Below are 18,219 nucleotides of genomic sequence, written 5' to 3'. Positions count from 1 at the left end.
CATGGGTCTCCAATCTGCCCAGTAGAGCGTGTCTCCAGAAAGCAGAACACGGCCCCATGTGACACATCCTCCTGGGAGCGACAGTTAGGCTGCATCCCAAATGGCACCCCATTGCCTTTAAAGTAGTGCACTATACAGGGGAATAGGGTGCCATTTGGGACGTGACCTTAGTGCTGCTCTCACTGCTATTCTCTATCCTCACAGATTCCTAGTCCCCTCCTGAGGGGATAGGCCTGCCATGAGAATGAAGCTATACTGACATAGGCACAACATGTACAGTTCCAGTCTTAAAGGAAAACTCCACCCAAAAACTATCTTCTGGTATTTGTTTCATTCGTCCATTGTTGACATAAGCAAAACATTTTGGGACTGTCAGCAATCAAGTTTTCAAGATATGTAACGTTCAAAATACAGAAATCATCCCTGTATGATTAATTTTACTGACAAACTTGTTAATCACCCGAGCCACTGCCTGTTCACCCCACTATCATCCAGAAGGCGAGGTCAGTACAGGTGCATCAAAGCCGGGACCGAGAGATTGAAAAACAGCTTCTATCTCAAGGCCATCAGACTGTTAAATAGCCATCACTAGCACATTAGAGGCTGCTGCTGCCTAATTGAAATCACTGGCCACTTTAAGAAATGGAACACTAGTCACTTTAATAATGTTTACATATCTTGCACTACTCATCTCATATGCATATACTGCATTCCATTCTATAATATTCTACTGTATCTTAGTCCATGCCGCTCTGTCATTGCTTGTCCATATGTATATTTTCTTAAATTCCATTCCTTACTAGTTTTGTGTATTAGGTATATGTTGTGAAATTGTTAGATATTACTTGTTAGATATTACTGCACTGTCGGAGCTAGAAGCACAAGCATTTCGCTACACGTGCTATAACATCTGCTAAACATATGTATGTGACAAATAAAGTTTGATTTGATCAAATAATACAGTAATGACAAACTAAATCAAAAGGCCTAGCTCTGTCAGAGTATAACTTACTCAATCATCAAACTGAAGCAAAGTCCTTCGTTTAAACAAAGTTCCATGGAGCTTGGATAGTCTTCAGCATCTCCTGCTGCTCTCTGTGTGGAAAACCCCCAATACAGCCCAGGTGCAGTTAATTTAAACCATAATGAGGCCACTCAAGCCAGGTGACCTGTATAGCAGTGGGTTATGGGCCATGTAGTCTTCACCATGATGGCGATCTTAGGGCAGACAACCCCTCTGAAGCCTACTGTGTGGCATGGCCGTAGGTGGAGGGGCTTGTTACATCACGTAGTGCAACAACATGAGACAGGTAGGGGTTTAAGCAACAACAAATGGTACTTTTAATAAGAATTTAAATGGTTACAGGGGATTACTCTCACTCAAAAATCATACGAACATGGCATAAGTCATGGCAAAATGTGCAGAATTTCAGTAAAATAGCTTTAAAACTGTAACATTTTCTCTCCGCCCCATGGTAAATAGTTGAATTGCATGAAATTAGTTTCACAACTGCAAAACTTTCTCTCTGCCCCATGGCAAAATGTGTAGAATTGCAGATAATGTGCTTTAAAACTGTTACATGTTTTCTAACCTCATGGCAAAATGTGTAGAATTGCAGGAAATTATTAATATGTCAAATGTTTCTCTCTGCTGCCAAGAGGGCTTGCATAGGGCCCCCAAAAGGCTGTCCCTGGTTATTAACTATACAACCAGACTACTGATTGGATCTCCAAAATTAGGATGGTAAACCGTATGGCTCAGTATTATTTGTGTTGTTTATGTCTGTCTGTGTGTCTCTCTCTGTGTCAGGGAGGAGTTTGTGGAGGCCTACCTGAAGTACATGTTCGGGGACTCGGTGAGCGAGCTGTACCAGGCCTTCTCCTCTGGGTTCCTGAAGGTGTGCGGTGGGAAGATCCTGTCGCTGTTCCAGCCCTCCGAGCTCATGGCCATGGTGGTGGGAAACAACAACTATAACTGGGAGGAAATGGAGAAGGTGAGCTATAATGCTAACGCTCATGCTAACCCTAATGGTAGGTGATGCTAAGCTAACCCTAATGGTAGGTCATGCTAAGCTAACCCTAATGGTAGGTCATGCTAAGCTAACCCTAATGGTAGGTCATGGGAAGTTAACCCTAATGGTAGGTGATGGAGATTTGTGAGTGGTAATGCTAATGCTAGGTGATGAAGAATGTGAGTGGTAATGCTAATGGTAGGTGATGGAGAATGTTAATGGTAGAAGCTAATGTTTGCTAATGCAGAGATTTGGTGCACACCGTAGCAAAAAATAGCAAAACGTTTCGCAACAAAAATGTACGTTTCTATTGGACAAATTCAGGTAGGTCCCTCCCCGTTTCATCCCGTTTGCTTCCGTTTGGTTTCGAGTGAATACACCCCAGGGCAGTCAATCACTGAGTCAAACATCCATGGATAACACTGGTGTTGACAGGAGACCAGAGAACTGGGAGGGTGTGAAATATAATGGAACAGTTGATGCCATACTGCAAAGCACAGTGTCAAAACGAATCAAATAATTGTTTTAATTGTTGACCCATCACTACAACGAACCTGTCTTGACCAGGCAGTTCTCGAGGGCATAGCCAATTAGACAAAATACTTCAGTCAGAAACCAGGAAGTTTGAGCGTCTGCCTGGTCAAGTTCGAGCGTCGGGACATGTTTCGCTCGCTAAGGGTGGAGCCGGGGAGGGCATGGGGATTAGCCATTGGCTAACGGAGGAAATTCAAAAGGTCAAGGTCACCGTAAGTAATGTGCACTGGGCTTCTCCTGGATTTGTTTGGCCTTAGTGTGTGCATGTTGATGTCTTCACATGAATGTAAGGGGCCTGTGATCTGTGTTTACTGCGAGTGTTGTGTGCAGGATATTGACAACATGCGTAAGTGGGGCGTTTTCACAGCACTGCTCCGAATGTGGGAAATGTGTATGAAGTTTGAACGCTGCGGTTAGGTTAGGTTGGGCTAACAAACACACACACACACACACACACACACACACACACACACACACACACACACACACACCCACACAGGTCTGTGAGGAATTCCGCAGGCTGTTACATATGAAGGAATCATGTTCTAACTCTGAATAACACTTAATGATAGTGACCAGGTGGAATGCTTTATATAGAAATCATAGCAGTTGGACAACTTCAGTTACATAACTGTCCCTAATATAAATCAAATAAAATCAAATTGTATTTGCCACATGCGCCGAATACAACAGGTGTAGACATTACAGTGAAATGCTTACTTACAAGCCCTTAACCAACAATGCAGTTTTTTAAAGAAAAATGTAAAATAAAAAAGTGTTAATTAAGAAAAATAAAAGCAAATAGCTAAAGAGCAGCAGTAAAATAAAATAGCAGTAGGGAGGCTATATACAGGGGGGTACCGGTACAGAGTCAATGTGCGGGGGCACCGGCTAGTCGAGGTAATTGAGGTCATATGTACATGTGGGTAGAGTTAAAGTGACTATGCATAAATAGTAAACAGTGTAGCAGCAGCGTAAAAGAGGGGGGTGGGGTTGGGTGGGGTGGGGGGGCAGTGCAAATAGTCTGGGTAGCCATGATTAGCTGTTCAGGAGTCTTATGGCTTGGGGGTAGAAGCTGTTGAAAAGCCTTTTGGACTTAGACTTGGCGCTCCGGTACCGCTTGCCGTGCAGTAGCAGAGTGAACAGTCTATGACTAGGGTGGCTGGAGTCTTTGACTATTTTTAGGGCCTTCCTCTGACACGACCTGGTATAGAGGTCCTGGATGGCAGGAAGCTTGACCCCAGTGATGTACTGGGCCGTACGCACTACCCTCTGTAGTGCCTTGCGGTCGGAGGCCTAGCAGTTGCCACACCAGGCGGTGATGCAACCAGTCAGGATGCTCTCGATGGTGCAGCTGTAGAACCTTTTGAGGATCTGAGCACCCATGCCAAATCTTTTCAGTCTCCTGAGGGGGAATAGGTTTTGTCGTGCCCTCTTCACGACTGTCTTGGTGTGTTTGGACCATGATAGTTCGTTGGTGATGTGGACACCAAGGAACTTGAAGCTCTCAACCTGTTCCACTACAGCCCCTTCAATGAGAATAGGGGCGTGCTCAGTCCTCTTTTTTTTCCTGTAGTCCACAATCATCTCCTTTGTCTTGATCACGTTGAGGGAGAGGTTGTTATCCTGGCACCACACGGCCAGGTCTCTGACCTCCTCCCTTTAGGCTGTCTCATCGTTGTCGGTGATCAGGCCTACCACTGTTGTGTCGTCGGCAAACTTAATGATGGTGTTGGAGTCGTGCCTGGCCATGCAGTCATGGGTGAACAGGGAGTACAGGAGGGGACTGAGCACGCACCCCTGAGGGGCCCCTGTGTTGAGGATTAGCGTGGCAGATGTGTTGTTACCTACCCTTACCACCTGGGGGCGGCCCGTCAGGAAGTCCAGGATCCAGTTGCAGAGGGAGGTGTTTAGTCCCAGGATCCTTAGCTTAGTGATGAGCTTTGAGGGCACTATGGTGTTGAACGCTGAGCTGTAGTCAATGAATAGCATTCTCACGTAGGTGTTCCTCTTGTCCAGATGGGAAAGGGCAGTGTGGAGTGCAATAGAGATTGCGTCATCTGTGGATCTGTTGGGGCGGTATGCAAATTGGAGTGGGACTAGGGTTTCTGGGATAATGGTGTTGATGTGAGCCATGACCAGCCTTTCAAAGCACTTCATGGCTACAGACGTGAGTGCTACGGGTAGGTAGTCATTTAGGCAGGTTATCTTAGTATCCTTGGGCACAGGGACTATGGTGGTCTGCTTGAAACCTGTCGGTATTACAGACTCAGGCAGGGACATGTTGAAAATGTCAGTGAAGACACTTGCCAGTTGGTCAGCACATGCTCGGAGTACACGTCCTGGTAATCCGTCTGGCCCTGCGGCCTTGTGAATATAACCATATTATGTTGTTTTGGCTTTTCTACTACAGAATGCAGTTTACAAAGGAGAGTATTCAGCCACTCATCCGACTGTGAGGATGTTTTGGGAGGTATTCCATGAGTTCCCTCTGGAAAAGAAGAAGCGGTTCTTATGTAAGTACAAAGTAGAGCCCTCGGTTCTTATGTAAATACTGAGTAGAGCCCTCGGTTCTTATGTAAGTATTAAGTAGAGCCCTCGTTGCTTATGTAAGTATTAAGCAGAGTCCTCAGTTCTTATGTAAGTATTAAGTAGAGCCCTCAGTTCTTATGTAAATACTGAGTAGAGCCCTCAGGTCTTATGTAAGTACTAAGTAGAGCCCTCAGCCAACACCTCGTTAAACAATCACTATGACAATCTGTAGTTTTACTCAAGGTCTAAATGGGCACTTAGTATTGGGACTTAGCCAGTGGCTCAAGCTCAATGTTATCTATTCCTAACACTACAAGGAAAGAAGACGAGGAAAGAAAGCCGCTTGAGTATTAGTACTCAGCCAGTATCTCAGCCTCAATAATACAGTACATCTAAAGCTAACGCTATCCCTCCCTCTCTCAACTATAATGCAATACCTAATGCTAACACTGGCCCTCCCCTTTTACTGTCCCTTCTTTCCCAGTATTCCTGACGGGCAGCGACCGCATCCCCATCCATGGCATGGAGAGCCTCCGCATCTCCATCCAGTCCACGTCGGCCGAGGAGCACTATCTGCCCGTGGCCCACACCTGCTACAACCTGCTGGACATGCCCCGCTACCAGACCAAAGAGACCCTGCACCGCCGTCTCACCCAGGCCGTGGAGCAGTACGAGGGCTTCAGCCTGGTGTGAGACCTAGTGGCTGGGTCAGTGGCTCCCCCTAGAGGCCTGGAGGAGCAAGGACCATGGGAATTAGCATGGTTGCTAATGCTAATGCACTTTAATAACAACGCCCTGTGAATGGGGGGTGGCTGGATGGGTGGTGGGAAGGGGGCTGCGATTCCATAGCACTTTCCCTATACAGTTTACCATAAGAGATTATGATATATATAAAAAGGGAGGGATGGGGTGTACAGGGACGGAGGGAAACGACAAAGGAGCAAACGTTTAAGACGATTATAGAGAAGCAGATTATTATTATTTTGATATAATTGCTCAGATTTCTGAACGCAAGGTGTGTGGCTTTATAATGCGTCTTGTTTTGAGAATGGTTATAACAGATACTTTCTTTGGGGGGGGGGGGATGCGTCAGTGGATTTTGTATTTTCAGTTATAATTGTGTGTTCTATGCAGATTGATGTACATAACTTGAACAGTTTTAATTAAACCAGCTTTTTTTGTTGCTTTAAGATAGTTAATTGAATTGAATAGTTTAAAAAAATAATTGTTGTCAGAGAAAATGATACATGTCAGATGTAGGAGGTGAACTTTGAAGCCCTGGCCTTTTACTGCTGATCTTGGGTCAGTTTGAGGACAGATGATACCAGATTAATACATCAGTGAACAGCAGGCAGACAGTTCCACACTCTGGCCCAATAAATACATGGCGTTCTAATGCCATACCCACATTACCAGTCTATTTCTACATTAAAAAGACTAACTGACCGACTGGAGTTACTTACATGTCCTCAATCTTACAGTTATCAATATTTCCTTTGATTGTGATGTTTTTTTTAATGGATGTTAAAATGTCTGTGTGCATGTCGTCGAGAGGAAACGCAAAAAGACTGCTCATCGTTACATTATAAACAAACACAGAAATACAGCTAATCCCAATTACTTTGATCCCTGTAACCCCAGATTAGGAATAAGTAATCTCAATGTCAATCTGGGAGATCTATTGCCGCCACGAGCTCAGAATGATTGCACATTCGTGGCCTGGTGGATAATAGGTTGACTTGCAGAATATCTGTTCATGGTTCCCACCAGTTCCTTTTATGATGGCACAGCATTCGGACCAATGATATTAGGATTGGTCAATTTACCCTGCAGAATTAGTCTTGGGTCATTGATTAGGTTTAAGGAACAGATTATATTGGGTCATCCTATTAGCAATAACGAACTTAAGCAAACAGCTTAGTAATGTAATGATGTCCCCTGACCGTCATCCAAACTTTGCGCTCTGAACATCTCTGCATCATTTCCCGGTCGTTACTTCAATTACTTTTCTCTCAAGTGTATCTGGATTATGTGTTGATATGCAAGTGAGAAAAACAACTTTGTTTGTGCATTCTGTCCTATTACCGAACGTCTCAGCCAATGGAGGTATTGTATCGTATACCATTTCCTTTCTTATGCCCTGTCTTTCTCCACTGTAGCTGGGGTCAAGACAAACGTCGTAAAGGGGAATAATTACTATTATTTTGAGGATTTATAACTCTGTCGCCCTCAATGTAAACATAATGACATAATAAACAAAAACAAATGATGTCATAGTGACCTTTGTTGTTGATTCAAAGCTGAGCTAGGGCAATGCCTGAGGGAGGCTCAATGTGTTCTATTATAGCCTGGTCCCTGATCCGTTTCTGCTGTTTTGCTGATTAAAGCAGTTGGCAATACACAACAAACCGATCAGCGACCAGGCTAGGGGAAAAAACCTATTCATTCGTTATTATTATTTCACCACAGTAATGGCGACAATTCCAAATCATGGGGTCAATGTTTCTTGGTCAATGTATGCAAATAAGGGCTTGTTAGTGGATCTATAACTGGATTGTTTCAAGTATATCATTTACTTTTGTACCTTTTAAATGGAAGACATCTTTCTTTATATTTTTTCCTGAACAAATAAACGTAATTCCACCCTGTAGTTTTGTGTTTTAAATCTAGAAGCTATCTTATACAGTGGGGACAACAAGTATTTGATACACTGCCGATTTTGCAGGTTTTCCTACTTATAAAGCATGTAAAGGTCTGTAATTTTTTATCATAGGTACACTTCAACTGTGAGAGACGGAATCTAAAACAAAAATCCAGAAAATCACATTGTATGATTAAGTAATTAATTTGCATTTTATTGCATGACATAAGTATTTGATACATCAGAAAAGCAGAACTTAATATTTGGTACAGAAACCTTTGTTTGCAATTACAGAGATCATACGTTTCCTGTAGGTCTTGACCAGGTTTGCACACACTGCAGCAGGGATTTTGGCCCACTCCTCCATACAGACCTTCTCCAGATCCTTCAGGTTTCGGGGCTGTCGCTGGGCAATACGGACTTTCAGCTCCCTCCAAAGATTTGCTATTGGGTTCAGGTCTGGAGACTGGCTAGGCCACTCCAGGACCTTGAGATGCTTCTTACGGAGCCACTCCTTAGTTGCCCTGGCTGTGTGTTTCGGGTCGTTGTCATGCTGGAAGACCCAGCCACGACCCATCTTCAATGCTCTTACTGAGGGAAGGAGGTTGTTGACCAAGATCTCGCGATACATAGCCCCATCCATCCTCCCCTTAATACGGTGCAGTCGTCCTGTCCCCTTTGCAGAAAAGCATCCCCAAAGAATGATGTTTCCACCTCCATGCTTCACGGTTGGGATGGTGTTCTTGGGGTTGTACTCATCCTTCTTCTTCCTCCAAACACGGCGAGTGGAGTTTAGACCAAAAAGCTCTATTTTTGTCTCATCAGACCACATGACCTTCTCCCATTCCTCCTCTGGATCATCCAGATGGTCATTGGCAAACTTCAGACGGGCCTGGACATGCGCTGGCTTGAGCAGGGGGACCTTGCGTGCGCTGCAGGATTTTAATCCATGACGGCGTAGTGTGTTACTAATGGTTTTCTTTGAGACTGTGGTCCCAGCTCTCTTCAGGTGATTGACCAGGTCCTGCCGTGTAGTTCTGGGCTGATCCCTCACCTTCCTCATGATCATTGATGCCCCACGAGGTGAGATCTTGCATGGAGCCCCAGACCAAGGGTGATTGACCGTCATCTTGAACTTCTTCCATTTTCTAATAATTGCGCCAACAGTTGTTGCCTTCTCACCAAGCTGCTTGCCTATTGTCCTGTAGCCCATCCCAGCCTTGTGCAGGTCTACCATTTTATCCCTGATGTCCTTACACAGCTCTCTGGTCTTGGCCATTGTGGAGAGGTTGGAGTCTGTTTGATTGAGTGTGTGGACAGGTGTCTTTTATATAGGTAACAAGTTCAAACAGGTGCAGTTAATACAGGTAATGAGTGGAGAACAGGAGAGCTTCTTAAAGAAAAACGAACAGGTCTGTGAGAGACGGAATTCTTACTGGTTGGTAGGTGATCAAATACTTATGTCATGCAATAAAATACAAATTAATTACTTAAAAATCATAGTTTAGAACAATATATGAATGAAATTGCCATGTTCTTTGTTCTTGCAGTATTTCCCTGTGAAACGTGTTGACATTCACCACACCAATTCAGTACCACACACACCAGTGAAAACCCAACGCCAACAAAGTCAGTAAAAATATGTTTGGTTTTATATTATATATACAAAATACATATACAATTTATGTACTAAAATGTACACACCCATAATTCATTATGTCCACCAGTGTTTTACATTCAATAAAAACGAAAGTCACACTGTTAAAATTATCCATTTTGGAGAAAAAGGAAAAGTGTACTTGCTCACTTAGAAATGTAAACATAGATCTGGATCCATATTTACAAGGAACAAATAGGCTATGATGTTAAAATACCTACATAAAGAAAGAATGCAGCATGCCTTGGTTGAGTATTGAAGGTTCTGCGTTGGGGATTGGCGGCCATTTTGATAGAGGAGTTATTGGGACTTTTCTTTAAGGATGGATGTTCCGCACAAAATGGCCCTTGCCAGTGTTGGAAAGTGCGAGCAAAAACATACCAGTGATTTCAAGACAGGATAGCTTATTTTCAGACAAAGTGAATAGGAAAAGAAAACACATCAATGCAAAATAATATACAAGTAGTCAAATTCATAAGTGACTGATGAATATGATCACAATAATTAATGATTTGTATACATTGACCCACTACACTATTTTGGTATGCAATCTGAGTAATTTCCTTTGGATCATAATAACACATCATAGACTACTATTTGTTTTGCATTCTAGTTCTCTGTTTTAACAAATGAATGCTCCTCTGACATATCCTCATATTTGTTATGCTAAAAATACAAACAATTTCTGGAAACAACAAAAATAAGCATTGATGATTACAACAACAACGTGCGTTTTTCCAAGGTTAACATTAGTTCATTACGTTTTGAGATTATTGCCGCGTTCACGTGCTAGTCGGAACTAGGAAACTCTGAAATGTTCGACTTGCTAACTGGTTGTAATTATACATGTGCAGCGTTCAACCAGTTTACAAGTCGAACATTTCCGAGTTTCCTAGTTCCGACTAGCACGTGAATGCGGCATATGGCACCAATCATGAGTTACATGAAAAATCCATCCATTGGCTGAACTCTGCTAGACTTGCTCTCTGATTGGTTGTTTGCATGCCGATTGTAACTGTCTGTCTCCCTTACAAAAATACACAATCCCCTCTCATTTTATTTTTCTGATTACAAAAAGTTGTTCTGAAAATGGCAATACCTTAAAGTACATAATCTATACTCCACATTTTAAGACTTCACTCCTAAACAATGAGGGGGGAAAAATAATGTTGTTTTTAATCCAATGAGAAAGTCTACATGAATTACCATATAAACATTCAAAGGAGAAAAATAAATTAAATCAATACAAAACACTTTGTAAATGTATCCTTTAAATGAGTGATGATTATTCAATGTAGGGGAGTTCTTGGTATCAATCAATATCAAGATGCACAAAAAACAAAACAATTCTTCCTTTGAAAAAAGGTTGGTTTTGGTCCACTCTCTGCGGGGTTGGACAAAAAGCGGATGTTTCCGGTTTTCAGGGATACAGTATTTTCAACCTAACTTCCGCTTCCCCTAAAAAACGGATGTGGGGACTCCGCTCAGGCGTCTTTTTCCGCCTTCTACATTAGGTTACTAATCATTCAAAGATGCCCGACATTTTGAGTTCCGGGGTTCTTCTTCTATACGAGGGAAACAGCAGACAAGATGGAGTAGCCTCCAGGGCAGCACCTACATGTCAGCTCCAATACCTCTCAGGTCAGCAACTAAGCCATACTGTTTCCCTTCTACAGTTCGGATTAATCAGGGGGCAACATGTTGGCATCTCCTGAAGCCAAACGTGTGTATGGCACAGATGGCACAAGAAAGAAAAAAAAATATTTTGAGGGATGATGAGGTGTATCTGTTTTGCTATGGATGGTTTTCCGTTCCATGGGCTGGTGTGGTTCATCTCTTATTGAGACCGAGCCTCATTCATTCCTCTGTCAGTCTTTGATGTTTTCTTTTCTTTAGATTATTTTAAGAGGCATCTGCTTTGCTGATGAGAACCTCTATCAGCCTAAGCTTGGCTTTGATGTGCTTGTATTCGTTATACTCTACCGCCAAGGGGGAGCGGTCTTCCTTCTGCACGTTTCTATGGCAACAACGAGTGGGAGGAAGAAAATACAAACATTAGCCGAATGGACGATGGTCAAAATGGCTGTGCAACCAAAGATGAAGGACAGTACATCATGAGGACTTCTTAGAGTCCTCGTATCATCTAATAGTTTACATTTAGTCGAACTATGACCCAAAACAAAAAACGGAAATGTCATCTTACCTTCCGTTTTGCCTGAAGAATTGATCCTCAAACTCTCTTAGGTTCTTGCGGATTCTTTTTTTCTCCTCCCGGGCCTCTTGTAGCTGCTCCACAAGTTCCGGCCTGTGTGGGGGAGAGACAAACACAGCTTTAGGCATCTGAACCTCAAAGGTTGTTTTGACTCTTTTAAAGTTCTTCAAGTCCTTCAAGTTGTTACAATCTTAGTTGTTTAAGAAGTGAACGTTCTTCTATACACTTGCACCTAAGATATACATGAAATACCACCGCTAACTTCAATTGATAAGACATCAACAATAACATGAGACTACTAAGGATTGTAGTACTCCAATTCTACAATCTAAACTACAATGTCCACTTTCATCCATCCGGATGCTATAGATATTAGGTCAATTATATTTCAATCCAATTCAACTTTATTTATCCCCTCAGGGGAAATTAAGAAGAGGTCAGCGCCGGCCTGGGTGCTTACATGGTGGCCGAGTGCAGGTTGGACAGACGCATGTCGGTGGTGTTCTTGGAGGGCGAGAGCTCGTCGACGGGCGAGATGAAGCCATCCGTCTCCTCCTCCAGCTGGTCCAGAAAGCCCAGCATACTAAAGTCTGGACGCACTATCCCCGTGATCTGGCACTGGGGCTTGTTGTTGGACTCAGAGTCATCCTCAGAGCCATCCTCCTCTTCCTATGGAGACAGAACCAGCGAAGTGGGAGGTCAGTGGAGGGTTAAGGGGGGAAAGGGTGAGCGATGCTGGGGTGAACTGATCTACACGCCATGGGGCTGTCAAGGGACACCCAGTGTCAAGCTCTAGGTTAATGAAAGATAATCAAATATTGTGAATCTAATGTTACCGGAATCAGAGCACAAAGACAAATTATTCAGTCATTTTTCAGGCACAGACAAGAATGATGAGGTTAATACAAGTCTATTGTTAATTATTCTACTTTGAAGTTCTATTAGATTGTCTCAATCAAAACCATTCTAATACATCCACAAATAGCAGCACACACGTGATGAGCATCTCAAGACCAGCGTTGATTTGACGATCTCCCTGTTTTTGTTATGATTTAATTATCTGATTTATTTTTTTCTTTGGTGTGCACACACATTGACACACACCATGCACAGGCAAGTAGCCTTGTTAGTCCTTCTCACACACTATCAAATTGATCCCAAAGCAATCAATCTAACAAGTCATGAAGCAGCAATCTAAGCATCAAAAACCAAGTTGATACTGAATCAAAACCTCCCCCCACATGTGCTATGGGTGGCCACCCAATCCACAGGCTGCAATCAGGTTTGGTTGAGAGGTGAGGGAGTAGGGGATTGGAGGGTGCGAGGGGGCGGGAGTTGCGTTCTGATCACTGATTAGTCGAGCACAAGCAGCAGTAGTGTGTCTTCACCTTGATGTCGTCAAAGAAGAGCGCGGCTTCGCCCTCGATAATAGGCTGAAGTAGAGGACCTCTGCGTTTGCTGGAGGGGGAACCCTGAGGGTTAACAAGGAGGTGTTACCACTCGAGAACTGACCCCAGTTCAGCTGTGACTACAGAGCACATAGAGAAACTGACTGAATAGCGTCCACTATAAACTGATCCTGGATCAGGTTTGTCACTGTAGGATTTTCTGCTGAACACTACCATGCTTCTTTTGGAACCTGTACCAAGTACTAGGATCAGAATGACCTGCTCTTGTTTGTGGTACCTTGTCACGACCATAGTAGGCTTCTTCAGTGAAAACATAGCACTAGGCTCTCGTGTGATTTTAAGCCTCTGAAAGGCAGGCTGGGTAACAGGTTCTTAGATCAGACAGATAAGGGTATCATGCGTCAGCCCTTTCACACAATTAATTCAACAGTTGACATAACCCTATATGCTACCATGTACAGTACATCTACCGGTAATAAACCTTTGCTAGGTCTCCAATTTATATAATGAGGATTAAATCTATTATATAAAGTATGTTCTGTACAGTACATTAGGTCCATAACACAGATTACATATTACGTAATCAAATTGTTTACACAAAAAATTAAAAGGGAAAACTGGGACAAAACATTAAAATATATAGTGCTCTTGTATACCCGTTACATAAATTATATGGAGATGAAATGTATTACAATGGAAAAAATAATGTATATTATAATAACCTTTAATGTATTGGTGTTTTTTTTTATCCCCTTCTGGTATCAATCCAGCCTCAGCGAATCCCTATATCTTATGAGAATCTGAACTCTTGTACAGTGTTTTCCGCCCCTCAGTAGCCATGCCATCTTTCTAGTTTAGAGGGAGTGTCTGCACAGCTGGGGTGTGCGTGTGTGTTTGTTCGTAGTCCCCTGTGGCCAGCTGAGTTGCTGTGGCCTCAGCTTGTCACCTTTGAGCTCTGTTAAGAACCTGTGGATCCACTGAGCCACTAAAGCCGGGTTTAGCCTTAGGGCATTGGCCTTGAGGCTAACCTAGCACTATGGCTAGCCACTACATACAGTACCGCCGATGGACACTGACGCTAATGCTAGCCTAATGCTAACATTAGCGTTGTTAGGATTAAGTGCTTGATCTTCAGCCAATGCTACACTGTACGTGGTGACCTTTACCACCAGCTCCTCAAAGAGCAGCCCAGGAACAACCCAGCTGTGGAGAAAATTAAGGGAAAGAGAGAGCAAAGAGAGCTAGCTATACTTACGATGACGGGGATGGTGGAAGCTCTGCAGAGGATCTGTTTGACCAGGCGGTATCTGTCGTACAGGGGCTTCATGATCTGTCTCTCGATCTTTGTAACCTAGAGAAGAGGCAGAGAGAAAAGGGAAAGGCACAATGTTAGCAATAGCACACCGCTAGCTAGCATTAGCACTCCCCTGGGGGGCTACAATAGCACACCGCTAGCTAGCATTAGCACTCCCCTGGGGGGCTACAATAGCACACCGCTAGCTAGCATTAACACTCCCCTGGGGGGCTACAATAGCACACCGCTAGCTATGGCTGACACACAACAACATGCCAGGTAACATAGATTCCATCCCCATCAATTCAATTTTTATGAGTACCTCAGAGGACAACTGGCATAAACTAGCATAGAAAGTCACACAGGGAAGACTATGGGTGTCAGAAGGGTCACCTTTCCACTTCCTGATAAACACCATTAACGAGGATTAGCCCAATTAGATTCAGTCTAACATCAAAAAGGGAGTCCGTGTCACTTCCTTTACCGTTCAATTAAGACGTTAGCTGACTTTTTGTCCTTTAGCAATTGTCATCACTGAGATGAAGATACTCGTTACAGCTGTCTAAAGACTTTTGGCCTGCCAATAATGATATATTTCAGTGCAGAAAGTCATGTTTTCATTGGTATTTCATCCTTTTAATGATGTATTGTTGTATCTGGGTCTCTATGGCTACGTTTACACATGCAGCCCAATTCTGATCTTTTTCCCCCTAATTGGTCTTTTGACCAATCAGATCAGCTATGAAAAAGATCGGATGTGAAAAGATCTGATGTGATTGGTAAAAAAGACCAATTAGTGGGAAAAAGATCAGAATAGGGCTGCCTGTGTAAATGCAGACAACGTTGTATCTAGGTTGCATGAAAAGACTGCATAGTTCAAAGCACACATCTGTGTGCACACATGCTGCACTCTACACACACAAACGGCCTGGTTCAAGGCATTATTTACTCTTCAGTTGTGATCTAGGTCAGGTCTTCTACTGTACAGAGACTGATTTAATGCATTTATTGGAATACTTTGCGCCATCAGTTACTGTACTGACAGGGGGTGGGCTATCTAGAAGGCTCTATGAAATAGGTTTGGGGGGCAGCAAAGGGACAGTGGACAAGACACTCACCGGTCTACCGTGGATGCCTTCGTAGTACAGGAGAGCCTTCTGTAGGGCCACCTTCTCAGAACCGATCTGCTCCCGGGTCATATCCTATCAGAGGAGGAAGACACTGTTAGCCTTTAGCTGTTAACCATTAGCGTTTAGCTATTAACATAGGTCCAGCAAGTACAATAAGCGGCTAGGCAGCTCCTATCTCACCTTGATGTCCTCGGGCCGTCCCCCCTCATTCCTCTTCTCCTGCAGCTTGTTCTGGACGCCCTCTAGGGTGCTCTCTACCGGGGGCTTGGGCACCTTCTCCTGCTGGGGCTTCTTCTCCAGCTGGGAGCCAAAGCTCTTGGGCAGGGTGTTGCTGCGCTGGCGGGTCAGCGGAGGGAGGTCCTCCTCAGACTTGTGGAGCTTGTGCTCTTTCAGGTCTTTGCGGAGCTTGGCCAGTTCGTTCATCCACTTCAGGACCTCTGGGTTGTCGGCCTTGTCGCTGTGTGAGGGCTGTAAACAACAACACATGATTTCTCTCAATCCACAAACAGCAGCAGTGTTTGACGTCTTCCCACAACATCTTGACTTTATCAATTGACCCCATTCCTGACACCCCTCCCATCAGCTGAGTCTCATTATGAACTCTCTAATCTTGTTTACTTCGAGGAAGCCAGTTGTGTGAGTCTTATAAATGGCATTTTATATTTCTGTGCATTTCTTTGGATGTCTTGCTATATCTCAGAATAAGCTAGTTGTGCTGGCCTGCTTTCTCTGGTATACTGTATCTACATTAGAAATCAATTAAGAAAAGCTGCTCACTCATTTCCCCTTGCTGTCCAATGTTTCAGCTACAGAGCATTCATCAGGGGCTACCATTTACCCTGTATTTGCGCTCCTCCTCGAACTTCTCCTCGTACTTGTGGATCTTCCTTTTGAGACCGTGGATCTTCTTGGAGAGCTGGGCTGAGGTCAGCTCTTGCAGGTCGTCATCACCGCAGGAGCCCAGAGAGGAACTCCTCCTCCGACTGCAGGACAGAGACACAGCCATAGAAATAGAATGACTGCCTGTTGCTATGGACACAGAGTCACGTTGGATGTATACATATGCATTCACTCGAAACACCCATTGTGAAAACACACATGCATGAACAAACATCTAATCACACATTATGTGACTTTCATATCTTGTAAATAAAACAGTGCCACACAAAAACAGTCAAACTCATTCAGTCACACAAACAAACCCACACACACTATTAGTCCCCAAAGTCAACAGTACTGTAAGTCCATGTTGGTTCCTCACCTGGCGAAGGAGTGTGAATTGGGTGGCGAGGGTGGCACCTCGGTGTCATCTATGTACTGCTGGCAGTGTCCGTAGGCGTGGAAACGGGGGGACAGCATGGGGTCGCTGTCCTCTTCAATCAGCTGGCGAATCAGGCGGCCCCCCACTTGGGGCGAAATGCAAGCCTCCTCGCTGTCCATGCTCTCCCGCTGCCACGACGAGTAGGCCGGGACTGGCTCTGTGGAACACACAGAAAACAGGTTAGTCTGATAATGACAGAACCTCCATGACAACAAAAACACACACACTAAAAGTGGGTTAGGCTACCATTGCTGTCCTTTGTTTTTCAACGAGTCTGGCTGGGTTGGTTCCTCAATGCTGGTTCTTACGTGGGGGGGAAAGGTTGGGGTTCTCTTCTCTGAGCTCTTCGTGTGGAATAGCGTGCCCCCTCCCTCCCAGTACTGTTTTCCCAGTGGATAAACTGTATTTATGCTGCTAGATAAAACGAAAATAAAGATGGAACTTTTACTTGCTGTGACGTCTTAGTCCCAGACTAAATTCCAAAATGGACTCTTCTAATGTTTTAAAACATACTGCACTCGGAACACCTTTGATATCCCAAGGCTTTGTAATCCAAAAGGCGGTGCAATGAAAAAAAGGCAAGTGACAAGCTGCACTGCACACACACACACACACACACACACACGGCAAAGACATCCCCATGGGCAGGGATGAGGGAGTGACCTGTGGAACTTGGCAGGCTCTACCAGTAGTCGACAAACACTGGCTTATCTCTCTCAAACACTGCTAGAGCACAACATCAAATCAAATCAAATGTTATTTGTCAAATGCGCCGAATACAACAGGTGTAGACCTTACTGTGAAATGCTTACTTACAAGCCCTTAACCAACAATGCAGTTTTAAGAAAATAGAGTTAAGAAAATATTTACTAAAAAAACTAAAGTTAAAAAAATGAAGAAGAAAAACATTGACCCTGCTTGGCTGCAACATCTGAACTACAAACACCTCTAAACATAGTGTAGTTTAAGTAGAACACAGCAACATAACGGCTTGTCTATCTGTTTGTCGTCTCAAGAGATGAGGCAAGCAGTAAGCAGCGTTCACTGGCTGTGATCAGAAGGGAATCCAACTGATTGGATCCAAATGAATTAACGGCCACTTTAAGTCTAAACATGGCTGTCGTTCGTCACCTCGGCAACACCTTCCTGGCACCCGCATCCGAGCGCCCTAAAGGTCACTGCGGTGTGGGATGATGAAGCTGCTCACTAAAACTTTCGCCACTAACTAACGACTTACGGACCCATTCGTCCGTTTTCCAGGCTGGTTTCCCTAGCTCCTGGCCCCAGTTCAGCCCCAGCCAGAGTCCACTCTGACTCGCCAATAATTATGCTGTGGTGAAAATAACCATGCAGATGCCTCTAACAATCCCAATCCCAAGCTATAAATAAGTCGGACTGCTCTTTGATGCCTCTGGTTGGGATAATGCAGGAGCCATGACCTCCCTGGGAGAGGAATGGAACGGCTGTGACTCCAGAG

The 18,219-nt window shown here is 44.0% G+C and overlaps 2 protein-coding genes across 3 annotated transcripts in view; one reads left to right on the top strand and one right to left on the bottom strand.

The window, feature by feature from the left end:
- The window catches only part of herc3 (HECT and RLD domain containing E3 ubiquitin protein ligase 3), a 37,296-nt gene extending 29,568 nt beyond the window's left edge, over positions 1–7,728 (top strand). For both annotated transcript variants that reach the window (XM_084188584.1, XM_084188583.1), the window contains 3 exons: positions 1,811–1,994; positions 4,960–5,062; positions 5,563–7,728. In XM_084188584.1, the coding sequence (XP_084044710.1) occupies positions 1,811–1,994; positions 4,960–5,062; positions 5,563–5,771 (496 nt within the window). In that variant the 3' untranslated portion in view covers positions 5,772–7,728. The remainder of the gene's footprint in view (positions 1–1,810; positions 1,995–4,959; positions 5,063–5,562) is intronic.
- A 1,620-nt stretch (positions 7,729–9,348) lies between these two features.
- Positions 9,349–18,219, bottom strand: part of fam13a (family with sequence similarity 13 member A) — a 54,909-nt gene continuing 46,038 nt past the window's right edge. Inside the window, exons 11-19 of the mRNA XM_084188596.1 lie at positions 16,683–16,899; positions 16,260–16,404; positions 15,602–15,889; positions 15,410–15,493; positions 14,253–14,348; positions 12,977–13,060; positions 12,049–12,257; positions 11,580–11,681; positions 9,349–11,393 (exon numbers count right to left, since the gene is read on the bottom strand). Of these exons, the coding sequence (XP_084044722.1) occupies positions 11,279–11,393; positions 11,580–11,681; positions 12,049–12,257; positions 12,977–13,060; positions 14,253–14,348; positions 15,410–15,493; positions 15,602–15,889; positions 16,260–16,404; positions 16,683–16,899 (1,340 nt within the window). The 3' untranslated portion in view covers positions 9,349–11,278. The remainder of the gene's footprint in view (positions 11,394–11,579; positions 11,682–12,048; positions 12,258–12,976; positions 13,061–14,252; positions 14,349–15,409; positions 15,494–15,601; positions 15,890–16,259; positions 16,405–16,682; positions 16,900–18,219) is intronic.

Source organism: Coregonus lavaretus (assembly GCF_964263955.1).
Source record: "Coregonus lavaretus genome assembly, contig: SUPER_35_unloc_1, whole genome shotgun sequence".
Taxonomy (NCBI): Eukaryota; Metazoa; Chordata; class Actinopteri; order Salmoniformes; family Salmonidae; genus Coregonus; species Coregonus lavaretus.
The sequence above is the reverse complement of the archived record's forward strand: the minus strand, read 5'-3'. Positions and strand labels throughout refer to the sequence as shown.